Source organism: Coregonus lavaretus (assembly GCF_964263955.1).
Source record: "Coregonus lavaretus genome assembly, chromosome: 15".
In the NCBI taxonomy this organism is placed as follows: domain Eukaryota; kingdom Metazoa; phylum Chordata; class Actinopteri; order Salmoniformes; family Salmonidae; genus Coregonus; species Coregonus lavaretus.
The window spans coordinates 37,339,284-37,359,908 of NC_140002.1; the positions used below are offsets into that span (position 1 = coordinate 37,339,284).

Genomic DNA, 20,625 nt, shown 5'->3' on the forward strand with positions numbered 1-20,625 from the left:
AAATATATCGTATTTAGGTTGTATTCAAATATTTGCCTATACGTTGTAATGCTTATGCTATAGATTTGATTGTAGCCTATTACTTTATTATTCTGCAATAGGTTATTTTGAATTAAGCTACTGGAGTAGATCTATTTGAAAAACCGAGGATCATTTGTAACCCCAAAATGGGTAAGAAACTTTTTGAAATATTGAAGAATGCGATTTGTCGCATGAACCATGCATGAAGGCTATTTTGTGTTGTAACCTTCAAGATAGATACATGAGTTTAATTAAACTAAACTATGATAGCCTATCATTTTAGCCCCCCGTCCCGTAGACATTGGGCTAAATAACACGGTCGCTGCATTTGATTAGTGCGAAAGATTACTATAGTGTTGTGCTCAAACTGGAATCAGAGCAGATGTCGCTTCTCCCTATCGGAATACTGGAATTGAGCCAATAAACACACACACACGCACGCACGCACACACACACACACACACACACACACACACACACACACACACACACACACACACACACACACACGCACACACGCACGCACGCACGCACACACACACACACACACACACACACACACACACACACACACATACATACATACATACACACACACACACACACACACACACACACACACACACACACACACACACACACACACCAGAGCATCACAATGCTAATCAGAGACAGCAACCTCCTCCCCACACCCCTCCCTCTCTCCTCTTCTTTTCGTACTCACACACACATTCAAAGACACTCGGCTGGGGCGAACACCAAGGCTCCACTTCAAGTTGTGGATGATATTAGCCTATATCTTTATATTAACTATTTTTTCATTTAGGGTAAACGAGTAACATTTACAGAATAATATATATTTAAAAGTAATGATTTTCTAACTGAAACCCTGTTTGGTTATGGAGTGCGTTTTGGTCATGGAGTGCGCATTTTTGTAGTATAGTCCGTCGCTCAGATGGACCTCCGAGGCGCGAAGAGACGGCTTGGGGGGACATGGCAGGTGATATGCCTAGCTCTCGTCGTATGTGTCCTGGATTTAGTTTGGGCTCAGATTCGTTATTCAATCCCCGAGGAACTGGAACATGGCTCTTTTGTTGGAAATATAGCCGAGGACTTGGGCTTAGACGTTGAGAGACTTTCTGTGCGCAGGTTCAGAATAGTTTCAGGCGCAAAAAAGCAATACCTGGAGGTGAATTTAGAAAATGGTATTTTATTTGTAAACGAAATAATTGATCGAGAGGAACTATGTGAACAGAGTCTGTCTTGCTCTTTCCATTTGCAAGTGGTAATCGAAAACCCATTGGAACTGTACAGGGTTGAGGTGGAGATTTTAGATGTGAACGATAACTCACCCAGTTTTCCGTGGAGTGAGTTTAATTTGGATATATCCGAGTCGGCGGTACCCGGGTCCCGCTTCCCACTAGAGAGCGCGCAGGACTCGGACGTTGGCAGCAACTCGCTCCGCTCCTATCTGCTGAGTGTGAACGAACATTTCGTCCTGGACATCCAGACGCGTAGTGATGGCAGTAAGTTTGCGGAGTTGGTCCTGGAGAGCCCGTTGGACAGAGAGCAGCAGAATACGCACCAAATGGTGCTGACGGCTGTGGATGGAGGCTCGACAGAGAGATCCGGGACAGCACAGATCAATATAACAGTTCTGGATGCAAATGACAACGCGCCAGTGTTCGACCAGTCTTTCTACAGAGTGAGGCTTGTGGAAAACGCACCGACGGGCACCATTGTGATAAAACTAAACGCATCGGATTTGGATGAGGGTCCTAACGCGGATATCACATACTCTTTCAGCGGGCATGCTCCCATAAAAGTGCGCGAGCTTTTCAGTGTAGATTCGCGCACTGGAGAGATCAGAGTGAAAGGGGTCGTAGATTATGAAAAGGCCAGAATGCATGAGATATATGTGCAAGCCAAGGACAAGGGCCCATCGGCAGTGGCCGTGCACTGTAAAGTTCTGGTGAATATCTTAGATGTGAATGACAACCTCCCGGAGGTGATCTTGACATCAGTGTCCACACCTGTCCAAGAGGACGCACCACCGGGGACAGTGATAGCTGTCATCAGCGTCATGGACAAGGACTCAGGTGAAAATGGGAATGTTGACTGTGAAATTCCACATCATGTCCCCTTCCAGCTCCACTCCTCTTTTAAGAACTATTACACTTTAGTTACTTGTGATTTTTTGGACAGGGAGACTGTGCCAGAGTACAACATCACTCTCACAGCAAGAGATATGGGCGCGCCTCCCTTGTTCACAAGGAAAACTATTTTAGTTCAAGTGTCAGACATGAATGACAACGCACCCCGATTCAAGCAGCCATCATACACCGTCTATTTGACAGAGAATAATGCACCAGGAGCCTCAATTTGCTCGGTTGCTGCCCTGGATCCAGATTCGGACCAAAATGCCTATCTCTCTTACTCTATTCTGGAAGGTGATATACAGGGGATGCCCGTGTCCACCTACGTCTCCATAAACTCAGACAACGGGAATATTTACGCACTGCGTTCTTTTGACCATGAGCAGCTAAGAAACTTTCAGATTTTAGTCCAAGCACAAGATGCCGGTTTTCCACCCCTGAGCACCAATGTTACCGCAAATGTCTTTATTTTGGACCAAAATGACAATGCACCAGTCATAGTAGCACCTGTACCCCAAAACGGCACGGCGGCGACTGAAGTGTTGCCAAGGTCAGTTGATGCTGGTTATCTTGTGGCAAAAATCAGTGCGATGGACGCAGACGCAGGTCAAAACTCGCGTCTGTTCTACCAGGTGCTCCAGGCAAGCGACCCAAGCCTGTTTAGCGTGGCCCTGTACACGGGCGAAATCAGGACGATTCGCCGATTGGTGGAAAAAGACCCCATAAGGCAAAGGCTGGTCATTCTGGTCAAGGACAACGGTCAGCCACCCCTTTCGGCCACAGTTTCCATCATCCTGTCAGTTGTTGACAACGTGCCAGAATCGCTGCCTGATTTCGGCGACCTCACACTGAGCCCCCAGTACCGCTCGAACCTCACGCTGTACTTAATAGTGTCTCTGGGCGCTATCTCGTTCACGTTTCTGCTGGCTATTATCGTCCTGGCCGCGATAAAGGGATACAGGGACAGACATTCCATTCGGGGGTATAACTTCTCTCTGAGTGCATGTTGCGGGTTCCGATCAGAGGAGTCTACCGCTGATGTGTTCAAGAAGTCCAACTTGAAGGTGCAGATAACCACAGGCACCAAAGGATCCACGAACTGCGTTGAGGCAAATGGCAACGGCCCCCTTTCCCAGCCATACTGCTACAAGATGTGTCTGACTCCGGAATCATCCAAGAGCGATTTCATGTTCCTAAAGTCATGCAATCCGATAACTGCGACTCCACAAAAGAATAACGCCAAGGGCGCAGACTACCTCACATCGGGTTGGAGCGCACAGGACTCCCGCAGTCTGATAGTGAACAACCGAGCAACTATTCCGAACGAGGTAAATAGGCCGAGGCATACTGCACCAAATATAATCACATCATACCTCAAAATAATGATAATTTATCATTTTATTTGTATCACTTTGATGATTGTCACTCATGCTTGTTCAACAACTAATTGCAACTGATACATCTGTCAATGAACGGAAAGCAATTTCGCACGAGTCAGGAAAGCTGATTACTTTGAAATACGGCTAACGTTTAAAGTAAAAAATAAAACTAAACGTTCAAAAAAATACTTCCAAAGTCATACTATTAAAATCTTGTGTGAAGACTATGCATTGAAGTGGACTGAGAAACAAATATACTATTAGGAGTGAGTGAGCTAACATCAGGGTCAAACGTCACTAGTTTAATAATCCTTAAAATGGTCCATGGTTAGTCTATCCACCATGGTTTATATGTAATATAGCATAATATATAATTTAATACAATATGAATAAATTGTAGCCCAGGTGATACTGTTAAATTGTATAGGCTTATATAAATTGAGAGGAGGTCATGTGAAGTATTACGTGTAATAAGCAAAACAACTTATTGTAATGTTATTCTGATTGCCTCAGCAATCCAACAATATCCATTTGTCTGTTTAAGAATAAACTGACGTTGCAAGGTCTTGAGAGTTAATAGAGCATGACGTCCATAGTGTGGGACTCATACAGTAATAGATAAAATAATGAATGTATCCGAAAAGTCATTAAATAAATAAATAAAACATGCAGAATGCATATACATATACACTACCGGTCAAAAGTTATAGAACATCTACTCATTCAAGGGTTTTTCTTTATTTTTACTATTTTCTACATTGTAGAATAATAGTGAAGACATCAAAACTATGAAATAACACATATGGAATCATGTAGTAACCAAAAAAGTGTTAAACAAATCAAAATATATTTTATATTTGAGATTCTTCAAATAGCCACCCTTTGCCTTGATGACAGCTTTGCACACTCTTAGCATTCTCTCAACCAGCTTCGTGAAGTAGTCACCTGGAATGCATTTCAATTAACAGGTATGTCTTGTTAAAAGTTAATTTCTGGAATTGATTTCCTTCATAATGCGTTTGAGCCAATCAGTTGTGTTGTGACAAGGTACAGAAGAGAGCCCTATTTGGTAAAAGACCTATTATGGCAATAACAGCTCAAATATGCAAAGAGAAACGACAGTCCATCATTACTTTAAGACATGAACATCAGTCAATCCGGAAAATGTTAAGAACTTTGAACGTTTATTCAAGTGCAATCGCAAAAAACATCAAGCGCTATGGTGAAACTGGCTCTCATGAGGACCGCCACAGGAAATGAAGACCCAGAGTTACCTCTGCTGCAGAGGATAAGTTCATTAGAGTTACCAGCCTCAGAAAATGCAGCCCAAATAAATGCTTCACAGAGTTCAAGTTACAGACACATCTCAACATCAACTGTTCAGAGGAGACTGTGTGAATCAGGCCTTCATGGTCGAATTGCTGCAAAGAAACCACTACTAAAGGACACCAATAATGAAGAGACTTGCTTGGGCCAAGAAACACAAGCAATGGACATTAGACCGGTGGAAATTTGTCCTTTGGTCTGATGAGTCCAAATTTGAGATTTTGGTTCCAACCACTGTGTCTTTGTGAGACACAGTGTGGGTGAACGGATGATCTCCGCATGTGTATTTCCCACCGTAAAGCATGGAGGAGGAGGTGTGATGGTGTGGGGGTGATTTTCTGGTGACACTGTCTGTGATTTATTTAGAATTCAAGGCACAGTTAACCAGAATGGCTACCACAGCATTCTGCAGCGATACACCATCCCATCTGGTTTGGGCTTAGTGGGACTATCATTTGTTTTTCAACAGAACAATGACCCAACACACCTCCAGGCTATGTAAGGGCTATTTTACCAAGAAGGAGAGTGATGGAGTGCTGCATCAGATGACCTGTCCTCCACAATCCCCCGACCTCAACCAAATTGAGATGCTTTGGGATGAGTTGGAATGCAGAGTGAACGAAAAGCAGCCAACAAGTGCTCAGCATATGTGGGAACTCCTTCAAGACTGTTGGAAAAACATTCCAGGTGAAGCTGGTTGAGAGAATACCATGAGTGTGCAAAGCTGTCATCAAGGCAAAGGGTGGCTATTTGAAGAATCTCAAATCTCAAATATATTTTGATTTGTTTAACACTTTTTTGGTTACTACATGATTCCATATGTGTTATTCCTTAATTTTGATGTCTTCACTATTATTCTACAATGTAGAAAATAGTAAAAATTAAGAAAAACCCTTGAATGAGTAGGTGTTCTAAAACTTTTGACCAGTAATGTAAGTATGTATGATCACTGATGCCTGGGGTTGGTGGCTCTCTTGCAACTTCAGATAATCTGCTTCTCCCTAGGGATGCTCCATCGTGCCACAAGGGGGCAATAGTTGCATGCGAGTGTCCATTATAATGGACTGTAGTAGGCCAAGTGTAGAATCTTATTGCAAGACATGATACAACTGTGCTGCCCTTTTTTCCTATTCAATACTTAATTTATTCTTTCATTATTTATTTATTTCAAGTTGCAATTGAAACTATCCACTACATAGTACATCATTTAATATTTCTTACAGACTCATATTTATTTGTGGCAATTCTATGTAATTGATGTGGGTTATCATTTCTGCTGTATTACTAACCTCTCTACGTCCTCAATTTTGCAGCTCAAGCAAGCGAACATGGACTGGACATCGACGAACAATCAACACAATTCAGCACACAAAAGGTCTACAAAAATGCTGGTGGAAAAATAACAAGCGAGCACACAAACACACATTTTACATTCACATTTGAGTCATTTAGCAGATGCTCTTATCCAGAGCGACTTACAGTTAGTGCATTCATCTTAAGATAGCTAGGTGGGACAACCACATATCACAGGCATAGAAAGTACATTTTTTCCCATAGGGGAGGGAGGGCCAAAAGACCAGAGGTGGCAGAATGGAGTGCTCGGGTTGGGGTGTAGGGTTTGAGCATAGCCTGAAGGTAGGGAGGGGCATGAACGCACAGACACACACACACAACAAGGAGTCATTCTAGTTCCTTATTTTTTTATTTTCTTTCCACAGCTTTAGCTCTGTCACCATGGAGAGGACCATCCCACGTAGACCCAGGCCAGACCCTGATGGCTTCTCCTGCCCGGTGGCACCACAGTACTATACCTGGGGTAATCATATGCGTGGTACGTGGACCAGGAACCTACAGTGTCAGAAAATATTCTATACCAATACTAAAAGACAACAAAATACAGACAAGCTTTCTGGATAAATAATTCAAAAACTGACGCCATGACATTCTTCCACACTGTTTAACATGTTGCTATTGCAGAAATCACACTAACTAACTAACACTTTATTATGTGATTTGTTTTGTTAGCAGAATACAAGATGTCCTCCCAGGTCGGAGGGATTGGAGGGGTAGGAAATGTTGGATGTGTAGGAGGGGTTCCAAACCGTTCGTGGACTCCGAGGTACACCCAGTCTCCACCTGCACAGCCACCACCTGACTACCAGCACAATGTCTACATCCCTGGCACACCGTCTGCCTACTGCACTCTGAAGCCTGCACCCAGGGGGGAACTGGATGTCTACAACTCATTCTCTACGTTTGGAAAAAAGAAGGGGTTCATCTCTAGCTATGACCCGAGCTGTGACCAGAGAGAGGACAACATGATAAACAATGACTTTTTTAAATGAATATATTGGAAGAGACTGTGCATACAATTGAATACAATTTTCTGTGGATGTTCATTAACTATTAATATCATCAACCCATAAAGTATAACCCTCTGTGCACAAGGAGAATGAAAATATTTTAGTTATGTTTAGTATGTTTGAATCCATGCTCCTTCGAACACATAACTTATAACATTACAGTATAGTATTTTCTCTCAATACAGCAGTGTCATAATTCTATCTCTTTTAATTAATATAATGTACAGTTTTAGTTGATAATGATAACGATGGTGATGATGAGAATGTGCAGATATAAGGGCAATTATAGCCACTTGTGGGGATAATGGTGAAATTGATCTGAGGATCTCTGTTGCCAGCAGTTATGGCAAATTCTCCTAATGCCTTGAGGGTTGCGTTGTGAAGATTATGCACGGCATTCTGTTAGGCAATCATTTAAAAACATGTATATCATGTGATTGTACTTTATACCTTCATGTTTGACCCGTTTGGCTTCTTAAACATTTATATATGTATAAAATCTGAGATTACTGCTGATTTATTTTCATCAATGTGAGTTAGGACGGGTGGACTGGAGGACACACCAAGCCTTACGTTTGGCTCTGGGACATACATTGTAGTTGTGGCCATAGAAATACAATCTAGATTCAAGAATGTAGATTATATTTCTATGGTTGGAGCCATGTCCATGGAATGTGGCGCTGAATTGACGTAGACCATCTCTGTGACGTTGACATCACAATATGATTATTGTGTCAAAAGTTGAATTCAAAGTATCTGTTGCTCTGGGATTTAAAGAGCCATCTCGCGTTCGTTCTCGTGCTTGTTGCTTTTGCAGTGGGACATCTACAGTGAGATCGAGTTTCTGTTTTTGAGGTGCTGCTGATTATGACAACTTGCAGGGGAGTTTTATCACAGGTATGTATAGCATAATTGAAATACTGTCTTGCATGTTTTACAGACCATTTAGTGGGGTCCGTATATGAGCCTAGCTCCGTCGATATGAAATCAAAGAAGCAGATTAAGAGAAATGGCAATATGTGAGGAAGACTATTATTATTATTATTAACCTTTTGCGTTTCGAATCCACACGTAGAGCAAATGTGCTTTGATATTGGACACTCTCGCCGCTGTTCCCTAAGAATATCCTTCACCATCACACACAGTCAGAGGAAATAACTGTGGCTTGATATCGACATTTACACTAGCTAGGTTTCCATCCAATTGGCGACAGCTTTTCATGCGAATATTCTAAAATCCGCATAAAGGAAATATATAAATTTTTCCACCAGTGGTGTTTCCACCAAACTGACTTGTTGCAGAAAAAAATCTGTGCGTGATGACGTAGTGTACACACAATGTACTTTTTCACTTAAGTTTTCATGTAGGCCTACAGTATAAAAATCTAAAGTTCATTGTGTTTCCATCGCATTTTCAACTCTACTGATAGTTTTGTCACACAAATTGTTGCGTTAAATAGCAAATGTGCCTACTCTGGTCTTGGCATTGCGCTCTAGCCAAAAGCTCGCAGATACAGTGCGGGTAGGCTGTGCGGGTAGGCTAGTCTACATAATGAGATCATTATGGATAAGAGCGAGAATATTCTTTATTTGTCAAACGGCAGTCAAGCATCTGTCATAATTTCTCCAAAATAAGACCATCGATATTTATTGGAAAGTAGCATCAATATCACCGTGCACTTTCACCACCCTGTGAAGTTCATCATAATTTCTTTAATCTGTAGCCTAATAAACTGCATACTTTCCCGAGTCATAGTGGGAGGACCACACAACATTGTATCGCGTGACTCCAAGTTTACTTCGATATAATGGTTATTATATCAATATAACCAACGTTTCCACCACCATTTCTCACATAATTCATTTTACCGACATATAAAGATCCCACCATGTCGAACGAACAAATGATACGTTGGCATTTATACAGTTGTACCTAAACTTCCTGTTTCCATCACAGCTGTTGTGATTTCTTTTTTTGATATGGTATGACTTTACTCGCATAAAAAGTGTGGATGGAAACATTTATAATCACATTTCTGTCAATTATAGCGCTGCTCATTCAAGCAATCTTGTTTGGAGATCCAGATACTGTGTGGTGCTGTCTATGTGGTTTGGTGCTGAATTTCGGTTGGCTCTGAATTTACGCAGACTATCCTTGTGACGTTGACATCACATTACGATTATTATTATTCTATTTATCTGTTGCACTGGTTTTATTTCACCAGATCAGTGTTGCTCAGAGAGGCCCTGTCGCTGTTCTCGTGCTTGTCGCTGTCGCAGTAGGACGATAAAGTGAGGGAGAGGCCATCAAGTTATAGCTTTGAGGTGCTAATTATCACAACTTGCCGGAAGCTTTTTAACAAGTATGAGGGTGTAGAGGGCTTTCGAAAGATTAGATTTCGTCTGCAAACTTGCATTAACGTTACATTCATAATCAAGTTAAACTATTTCACATAGCACACACAATGTCGCTGTTCCTTTACAAATATTAATGACGACTACCCAGCAGACGTCATCACGATTGGGAGGGCAACGCACCGCAGTTGTACCGCGTGGAGGCTTGGCATGAATTCCCCAGTGTAGAAGAGAAGGCTACCGATTGTTTCTCACATAAACAATAGATCGTAGATGTAAAGGTATTCGGCTTCAACGTATTGCTGCAAGTACTGTCATATTTTATCATATTTGATTTGCAATTATGGCTTTATCCATTGCAACTGTATGGACAAGGTGCGCCACGGTTCTCTTTGTATTCAGCGCGATGTGGGGAATTGCTTTGCCCATTACTCGCTACTCTATTCCCGAGGAAATGCAAGAGGGTTCCGTTGTTGCAAACCTGGCTACAGATTTGGGACTCGACGTTCGCGCTCTGGTAACACGCAAGGCAAAGCTTGACATCATCCACAGTAAGAAATATTTGGACATTAACAAAGAAACGGGAGAGTTGTTCATAATTGAAAAGATAGACAGGGAATACATATGCTCGAGCAAGACAACCTCTTGTTTTCTTAAAACGGATGTCATATTTGAAAATCCCATTCGTATTTTTAACATTGAGCTTGAAATCATGGATATAAATGACAATGCACCTGTCTTTCGAAGGGAGACAATGCACTTGGATATTTCAGAATCTACCGCTCCAGGAGAGAGATTCTCTTTGACAAATGCTGTGGATGCAGATGTCGGTGCGAATTCTATTAAGACTTACTATTTGAGCGAAAGCAAGTATTTTACAATTGACATACAGACGGGAAGCGATGGCTCTAAATACGTAGATTTGGTTCTCAACAGTAATTTAGACCGGGAGGAACAGGCGGATCATAATTTAATACTAACGGCTGCAGATGGCGGGGTCCCTGCGCGCTCAGGCACAGCCAGTATCATCGTTAGGGTTTTGGATATCAATGACAATGCCCCCTTTTTTAACCAGCCGATATATGCTATTAATGTAACTGAAAACTCCGCAATTGGAACTGTAGTAATGAAGTTGAACGCAACAGACTTAGACGAGGGCACCAACGCAGAGATTACATATTCATACACGTTATATACATCCGAGAAGACGCAAGAAAAGTTATCTCTAAATTCAAATACAGGTGAAATAAAGGTGAAGGATGTGATTGATTTCGAGGAGAGTCACAGTTTCGATATATATATTCAAGCCAGAGACCAAGGATCGAATTCGTTATCCGGAGATTGTAAAATAATGGTGTTTATTACCGATCTGAATGACAACTATCCTGAGGTTACCATTACAACTTTTAAAAGCACAGTCAAGGAAGATGTTGCCATAGGAACATTAATAGCAGTGATCAGTATAAGCGATAGGGACTCTGGGGACAACGGTGAAGTTGAACTCACTTTGAACCAAAAAGCATCCCTACCCTTCGTTCTCAATAAGTCTTCAGAGAATTACTTCGCTCTGCTTGTTTCAGAACCACTGGACCGTGAGACAATTCCAAGATATGACATCATTTTCATAGTCACAGACAAAGGAACACCTCGCTTATCTGACAATGAGACAATCACCTTGGAGATACTGGATGTCAATGATAACGCACCAATATTCCCCGAGTCATTCTACACAATCCATATTGTGGAGAACAACATCCCTGGCGCACTGTTGACGTCACTCAGTGCTTTTGACCCTGACCTCCATGAGAACCAGTATCTGGTCTATTTTATCATGGAGAAGGAGATCATCAACACGTCTATGTCCATGCTGTTCTCCATTAATCCAGAGAATGGCAACCTTTATGCTCTAAAGACCTTTGACTTTGAAAGGGAGAGGGAGTTTCTTTTCCACATAGAGGCCAGAGACTCTGGGGTTCCTCCACTCAGCAGTAATGTGACAGTTCACATCATCATTTTGGACCAGAATGACAACACCCCACTCATAGTGTCGCCTTGGCGAGCGCAGGGCTCGGTAATTGAAGAGGTGATCCCGAGGTCCACTGATAAAGGATTGCTGGTTGCTAAAGTCATTGCTATTGACACAGACTCATTACAGAACTCACGGGTCACATATCAGCTTCTACAGACCAGTGACTCTACCCTGTTCAGTCTAGATCAGTACAATGGGGAGATCAGGACCACCAGAATGTTCAGCTATAGGGACCCGCGTCATCAGAGGCTGGTTGTTGTCGCCAAAGACAATGGAGACCCCGCTCTTTCGGCTACAGTTACCATCAAGATATCAACAGTAGAACACATGGTGACACCATTCTCAGAAACTACTGAGGTGCCTTTAGAATATGACTTGTTCACAGACTTAAATCTCTATTTGGTCATCGGTTTGGGTTCAGTGTCCTTCCTTCTATTGATCACCATATTGGTGATCATCGTGCTAAAGTGTCAGAAACCGAAGCCCATGAAGATGCCTCCTGCTATGAATATGAATCTGAACAGTCTGAACAGGAACAGTGTGATCAGCAGAAACAGTATCATCAGCCAGAGGAGCTCCACCATAGCCGATTCCACCCTGATCTCCAGTGATGCCTACTGGTACAGCCTGTTTCTAGCAGAGACCAGGAAAGGCAAGGTGGTTGTCAGACAGCCTATAGTACCCAAGGGAGCAGGCTACTTTGTGTCCAGTATACCCAGAAGCACAGGTCCTACAGAGACCAGCGACTCAAGAGCATCCACGCTACAGGTATGCGCACCTCTGAGATGGAGGCCCGGAGCAGTTTTCCTCTTATATTTCCTTATATGAAATGCACACTCCTCCTTCCTTCATGTAATCACACATCTGACAAGGTTGGCTTGATGAAAGCAGTAGCCTTGCTGTTATTGTGCCTATCATGCAGTCACTGATTACATGAATGAAGGATGCGTTCCAAAAATATTCAAACAGGGCCTTGTTTTGTAAAGAACATTATTTCCCCCTTTGAAAAAATATTTTGAAGTCAACGAATAGCCTAGACCAGAGCCACCTCTGCATGTTTGTCACACTCTGGCTCCAGGACTTGTGTATTTGAGCCAGGGTGTATGTTGTTTTGTTGGGTTTTGGGTGATGTTTTATGGTTGCATGTCTGGCACGTTTATTTCTAGGTGGGGAGTTCTGTTGTGTCTATTTCTAGGTTGTGGTTGTGTTTCCTTGTTTGTATTCAATGACTCCCAATCGGAGGTAACGAGTGTCAGCTGTCGGCTCGTTATCTCTGATTGGGAGCCATATTTAAGATGTAGGTTTTCTTGTGTTAGTTGTGGGTTTTTGTTCTATGTTCAGTCGGTGTACTGAGGACGTTACGGATCGTGATTTGTTTTGTCGTTATTTCAACATTAAAGTCATCATGTTCACTCCCAACGCTGCGCTTTGGTCCTACTTTATTGGCGATCGTGACAGAAAAACCCACCACAACGAGACCAAGCAGCAGTTGGATAACGGGTGGTGGAGCCAGAAGAGCGAAGGTTGGGAGAGGACTATGGAGGCCTGGTCCACCGAGAGGAGAGACCCCCAGAAAATTTTTAGGGGGGGGCTCACGACGTCGGGGCAGAAGGTGTACGGCCCGGAGGAGTGCAAGAGGTTGGCAGATATGGCCGCCAGTTTAAGGGGGCCACTGGTTACGAAGGGGATGGAAAGTGTGGAGGCACGGCGAGAGGTACTGGGGGGTGTTTCCAGTCCGGTCCGGCCCGTTCCTGATCCCCGTGTAGGGCCAGGGGTGTGTGTCCCCAGTGCGGTTCTGCCTGTCCCTGCTCAACGCCCCGAGCCTACGGGGTGCGTCGTCAGCCCTGTCCAGCCAGAGCCGTCCGCCAGACAGGATCAGCCAGAGCCTTCCGCCAGACGGGATCAGCCAGAGCCTTCCGCCAGACGGGATCAGCCAGAGCCTTCCGCCAGACAGGATCAGCCAGAGCCTTCTGCCAGACAGGATCAGCCAGAGCCTTCCGCCAGCCAGGATCCGCCAGAGCCGTCCAGCCATGAGCAGCCAGATCCGTCAGCCGGCCATGAGCAGCCAGATCCGTCAGCCAGCCATGAGCAGCCAGATCCGTCAGCCAGCCATGAGCAGCCAGATCTGTCAGCCAGCCATGAGCAGCCAGATCCGTCAGCCAGCCATGAGCAGCCAGATCCGTCAGCCAGCCATGAGCAGCCAGATCCATCAGCCAGCCATGAGCCGTCCAGCCAGGATCCGCCAGAGCCGTCCAGCCAGGATCCGCCAGAGCCGTCCAGCCAGGATCCGCCAGAGCCGTCCAGCCGGGATCCGCCAGAGCTGTCCAGCCGGGATCCGCCAGAGCCGTCCAGCCGGGATCCGCCAGAGCCGTCCAGCCGGGATCCGCCAGAGCCGTCCAGCCAGGATCCGCCAGAGCCGACCAGCCAGGAGCCACCAGAGCCGTCCAGCCAGTATCCGCCATTCAGCCTGGTACTGCCCCTTAGTCCGGTACTGACCCTTAGTCCGGTACTTCCCCGTAGTCCGGTGCTGCCCCTTAGTCCGGTGCCGCCCCTTAACCCAGTGGGGTGTAGTTGGGGGGTGGTAATGTGGAGGAGGCTAGGGAAGCGGGTGGTGACTAAGGTGGGATGGGGACCACGACCAGGGGCAGAACCGCCACCGTGGACAGACGCCCACCCAGACCCTCCCCTAGACTGTATGCTGGTGCGCCCGGAGTTCGCACCTTTAGGGGGGGGTACTGTCACACTCTGGCTCCAGGACTTGTGTATTTGAGCCAGGGTGTATGTTGTTTTGTTGGGTTTTGGGTGATGTTTTATGGTTGCATGTCTGGCACGTTTATTTCTAGGTGGGGAGTTCTGTTGTGTCTATTTCTAGGTTGTGGTTGTGTTTCCTTGTTTGTATTCAATGACTCCCAATCGGAGGTAACGAGTGTCAGCTGTCGGCTCGTTATCTCTGATTGGGAGCCATATTTAAGATGTAGGTTTTCTTGTGTTAGTTGTGGGTTTTTGTTCTATGTTCAGTCGGTGTACTGAGGACGTTACGGATCGTGATTTGTTTTGTCGTTATTTCAACATTAAAGTCATCATGTTCACTCCCAACGCTGCGCTTTGGTCCTACTTTATTGGCGATCGTGACAATGTTTCTGTGTGCTTGCACTGCACACCCTGCAGACTGAGTGACTGTTTGACCCACTTCACAATGTCATATTCATTCCTCTGAGAGGAGGAGCCTATAGACCCTGTGTCGCCTCATTGCAGCTCTCAGCCTTTTATATCTGCTAACACACTCCAGTTAATGAACAGAGTAGTGTACTATTTATAACTACTTCTCTGACCAGGGTTTCCCAAAGAGAGGATGCTTGAGGTTGGTTTGTTAAATAAACCCCTTTATTTCTAAGGATCTATGGGATGTCTGCAGGTTTTATAGGGTTATGCTCTGCTCTAGTCCTGCGGTGTATGGACACAAGTAGGCTATTACTGTGTGCTTTGCAGACATTAACAGAAATACTTATTTGCTTTTAATTTTCCCTGCAGCCATTCACTCCAATTGGTTATGTAAGTCATTGAGCCATGCTAATTCCCAAGTCATGTTGCTGCCACTTCCTCTCCTTCTTTGCTTGCAGTTCATGCAATTTTAATATATAAAAAAACATTGCTTTCCAAGATTGTCTGTATGCTGTTGTCTCAGACACTACAACTCTTTGAGGTCAGTGAATTGAAAACCAGGACTGGGGTTTATGTAATAATAAAACCAACCCGGGGGAGAAGAATGGACTCAAGTGAACTATTTCACAGTTAAGCTTTGTACAGTGTAATGTTAATGGGAATGTCAGTGTTGGCTAAACATTGTATGACATTGTGTGTTTATTCTAATGACATTTGTGTAGATTTGTGTTAGTGCATTTTTTTTTCTGGTTGCAGGCCCAATAAGAATTAATTAATTAATTTCAGCTCTGATTTAGGGACAAGGCAGAGTCTCCTCTCCATTGTACTGACATGGCATGAAAACTAACAAGGGATGGATTGGATTAGTGGAGCGTGTGTTTTTGAAAAGTGTGTGTGTTTTGGACTCTGACCATTGAACCTTTCTCTTTTTCTATTCTAAAGTACTCAAAATGAAAGGAATCCCATTCTACAGCTGGAGGTATGCTGGTTGCTGGTAGCATGTTGTAGGATCACTGTGATTGGTGTGGCTCAAACTAGACTTATGTTTCTAGGCCTGTTGTTTTGGTGCAATTTTCTCTGTTCTGCTCTAATGGCAGGATGTCTAATTGTCACTTTTATCACCCCAAATGTGGGGTGATCTGTGTAGGCAGAGTTCAGTGTCCTTTTTAAAAGGGGGCATGGATTATAAAATGTCAGCAAAGAGCAGACAGACATTGATTCTCAGAGAGGATGCAGAGAAAGGACAATGAATTCCTGCACTCCTAGAAAAAAGGGTTCCAAAAGGGTTCTTCGGTTGTCCCCATAGGAGAACCCTTTTTGGTTTCAGGTAGAACCCTTTCCACAGCAGATTCTACATGGAACCCAAGAGCGTTCTACATGGAACCAAAAAGGTTTCTTCAAAGTGTTCTCCTATGGGGACAGTTGAATAACCCTTTTTGGTTCTAGATAGCACCTTTTTTTGTAAGAGTGTGGTCTCTCCCTTTCTCTATGTTTCGTCTGTCCCCTTCCCCTAACACGCACTGCACACCCTCCTTCCCACTGTCCCCTTCCCCTAACACGCACTGCACACCCTCCTTCCCACTGTCCCCTTCCCCTAACACACACTGCACACCCTCCTTCCCACTGTCCCCTTCCCCTAACACACACTGCACACCCTCCTTCCCACTGTCCCCTTCCCCTAACACGCACTGCACACCCTCCTTCCCACTGTCCCCTTCCCCTAACACGCACTGCACACCCTCCTTCCCACTGTCCCCTTCCCCTAACACGCACTGCACACCCTCCTTCCCACTGTCCCCGTCCCCTAACACGCACTGCACACCCTCCTTCCCACTGTCCCCGTCCCCTAACACGCACTGCACACCCTCCTTCCCACTGTCCCCTTCCCCTAACACGCACTGCACACCCTCCTTCCCACTGTCCCCTTCCCCTAACACGCACTGCACACCCTCCTTCCCACTGTCCCCTTCCCCTAACACGCACTGCACACCCTCCTTCCCATTGGCCTTCATTGTGATGCATCTGTGAGCTATGAATATTAGATTGGGAAATCTCTCTAAAGCGGGAAACCAATCACTCACTGACAGCTGAGATTAGGCCCAAAGTGTCTGCCAGGTCAGAGCAATAATGACAATATGTGGTTTGTTTGGCAGAGACTCATGGCAAAGCACTAAACACAAATAAAGTAGAGGATTAAGGAATGCACTGTCCTGGTCCTGAGCTCTCAGGGTGTACACCTGCCTCAGAGCAGTGGCTGCATCCAGTCCCTCTGTCACACCCACACACATCACATTTGAGCTATGCCCCTGCTCCCCAGCAGCCACCTCTTATCACTGGCCCAATACAAGGGAAAACATTTCAATTATGATCAGCATGGTGTCAGGCAGCGGCCACAGTCTAACTAACACAGGCTAACTGTGGCCTCCGTAGACATAGTACCAAATAGCCCTACACACACACACACACACACACACACACACACACACACACACACACACACACACACACACACACACACACACACACACACACACACACAACACAAACAATTGCACTAAAGTAGTTCAAACACCAGCCTGCCTATCCCCCACTCTCCCAAACTGTGATTTGCATGTCTCTATGGTAACATGTCTCCCTTTCATGTTTCCTTATTTTTGTCATTTGTTTGGATTTATTCAAATTTCACTTGCTTGCTTTTTAATCTGGCCTAGATGCACATGATAGAGCCATTCTGTAATCTGGCCTGATTTCCAATGTCTGTGAGGATAATAAGATAAGGATTTGAACAAATAGCCCATGTAGACAATTTGATGGAGCTCACCATGCACACCTCCCTGCATAATCCAGAGGCATGATAATTGTTTATGTAAGCAACTCTGTATCTAACACCCACCCATGTTTGATTGATGGTGCAGTAACCAGTCAGGTCCCAGTTAAGGGAGCTTATCAGTTGCATGAGTTGTGACTCCTTATAGGCTGTCAGTCAAGCTGATTCCTCCTCTCTTCATCTCCTATTGGTTGACTGTATTTTCTATTTATTGGCAGGATTCCAGGGCCAGCAGTGACCTACCATGATGTCCTCATTCTGGGGTATTCAGCTAGAGAACGTTCAAAGAAGTTAAGAGCTCCACAAACACCCCTCCTTCAATCACTGGGATCCATCAGTTACCTCTGGGGGCAGCTCCTCGAACCCTCTGCCCGAACAGACCACACCAACCACCTCAGCAACTGTAGACTACCTTTATCATCTTCCATCAAGCATGAATCTGCATGGCTACATCAACAGGTACTTGTATTTAGAAAATATCTTAAAGAAGAAAGGAACTTCAAACATTAGGTATTTCAGACAAAAGTTGACTGATGTCATTATGCATAAACCCCTCCCTGGGACTTTTGACCATAAACATGGGACCAGGCACTCAATATCTTCCAAAATCCTACCTTACCTCTCCAGGAAAAACATGATACAAATGGGATATTCTGTCGTGTCCTTGTGAGGGTTCCTCATTGTGATGTCATAATGCGTTATTTAAGCAATAACGCACGAGGGGGTGTGGTATATGGCCAATATACCACGGATAAGGGATGTTCTTAAGCACGATGCAACGCTGAGTGCCTGGATACAGCCCTTAGCCATGGTATATTGGCCATATACCACAAACCCCTGAGGTGCCTTATTGCTATTATACATGTTTTGTCATACCCGTGGTCTACGGTCTGATATGCCACGGCTGTCAGCCAATCAGCATTCAGGGCTCAAACCACCCAGTTTACAATGTGGTTTATACAACGGTGGTTCTAATCCTGAATGCTGATTGGTTAAAACCGCATTCCAGCTGGTGTCTATTCCACAAGTTACCACCGGCTAAATCTATGACGTTAAAATGCCTATTTACTCTGTTCCATCTGACTGCGCAATCCACTGTCTCATCAGCCCAGCCAGACAATTTATAAACTTGATCTCCACTATAAAAAGACATTAGACATTATCTCACATTTCTTTTAGACTAACATTTAGTTTTCAACAGCGGAGATTTGTATATACCTTGCTGTCTGCCTCTCCGACATTTGCAACATTGTTTCAATATTCAAATTCGATCTCCAGCTGTCCCATAGTAATGAACGTGTCAGGAGTCTGGATGAGACAGACAAACAGGCAACGTTTCTCAGCCAGTTGAAATCATGAATCAGCTGGCATCATTTTTATGGATATATAGAAAGAAAAAAATGAAAAAAGGTCAAATGAAACGAAATGCAGCTAGTTTGCAGTCTTACCAGCTTCTGCTTGAAGTGATTGTGTTAGCTGTGTTGTTGGCTAGCTCCTCTGAACAACAGTGTCCTGACGAGAGAGAACATTTTCTATGCCAGGTGAAATCACGCATCATTAGCTCATTCTTCTGCATGTATCCAAATAAATGTCACTAGAAAACAGCTTAAATAAATGCAAATGCAGCTACTTTGTTGTTATTCTGGCTGCACTGTTTGACATGACTGTAAGTTAGCCATAGTTGGCTAGCTAGCAAGCAAGGGATAAGAATGTTGCCAGCCAATATGGCAATGGAACATTTAGAACGAGTGACTGGGTCACGTCCATAGATACAGAACAAAAAGACTGAACAACTGGGTCGCGTCTCTGGCAACTGAACCGATAGAACGGACGACCAGCCGGCTTGGGTAGCAACCCTAGATTTGTGTCGGGACTATATCTTGTGGAAGGATGGAATAGTATTAATAAATTCATCAAAATAAAGTTTTTAATGAAAATATGTCAACCATTATTTGAATATGTTGGTATCCCGTTGTATAAAAGTGATAATGCCCTCGAAGCCGGTGTTTGAAGGATATATTGATGCGGTTTGCCGTGTGCATACTGTAAGTAAGAACTTTAGTTAATTTAGTTTAGAAATAAGACTAACATTTTTCATAATTTGGCTTTCTAGACCGTACCAATTTTGTTGAATGTGTTGAATTATGTTTTGGACTCCGAACATCAGCCTATAGTATGGAATTATTAATTTATTGATACATGGTATGGGATGTGCATGTTGAGTTGCTACTATAAGATAGATCAATACCTGATACATGTCATCCAATGAGCCAGTTAGGAGAGAAGTACCCCATGTTGCTCCACTTCACATTGCAGACAGAGTTAATATATTCTCACAGTTCAAATATTCATGAGCACATTTGACACTGGCACTATATTTAGTATGTTTTGATGATATACATTTCCTTCTCAGCATATCTATATAAAGCACAGACTAGAATCAATTTTTAGTGAGTGATCATGTCCAAAGAAAAAGGACAGTGACAAACACCAGGATATAGCTCCTACCTGCCTAAACAGTGCAATATGAAGGTCAACCAAAAAATGTAGAATATCTGTTGCACTAAAGGGCTTCACTTTACAATAACTTATCATACCTCCGTCTGAGCTTTGTCAACATACCTGCACAGTTCTCTGCCAGGTTCCGATTAATCTATCACTTTCTCCATCCCACACTCCCAGTGTCCCTGCACTGTGAACACCCTCAGGGAATCAGCTAAAGGAGAAATCAGTGTAAAACAGGAGGCTTACGGGAAGAAACCATGTGTATTTTAAATGAGAAATGTTACTACATTCACTTAAGAAATATGACTGTTTAAAACAAATATTTATCGTTGTATATTCCAAATGTATTGTATGTTTGGCATGATACAATACAATACACTGGACATGTTTTTAAAGTTTACAATGTTTTATGAATTTGTATGTTTTTTTATATTTTGACCTAACAATTCTTAATGCTGCTTTATGTGACTTATTCAAGTGCATTCTGTAGCCTACTGTATTAT

General features: G+C 43.8%; 2 protein-coding genes across 2 annotated transcripts; both read left to right on the forward strand.

Moving 5' to 3' along the window:
- Nucleotides 1-976: 976 nt before the first annotated feature.
- On the forward strand, nt 977-7,227 carry LOC311142383 (protocadherin alpha-C2-like; the record flags this gene model as incomplete). The annotated part of the gene is made up of 4 exons (XM_084178034.1): nt 977-3,505; nt 6,196-6,273; nt 6,611-6,713; nt 6,908-7,227. 4 exons carry the CDS (start codon nt 977-979, stop codon nt 7,225-7,227), a joined length of 3,030 nt encoding a protein of 1,009 aa, XP_084034160.1.
- Nucleotides 7,228-9,942: 2,715 nt separating this feature from the next.
- On the forward strand, nt 9,943-17,865 carry LOC311142386 (protocadherin alpha-C2-like; the record flags this gene model as incomplete). Its single annotated transcript, XM_084178035.1, has 2 exons — nt 9,943-12,396; nt 17,836-17,865. 2 exons carry the CDS (start codon nt 9,943-9,945, stop codon nt 17,863-17,865), a joined length of 2,484 nt encoding a protein of 827 aa, XP_084034161.1.
- Nucleotides 17,866-20,625: the final 2,760 nt, after the last annotated feature.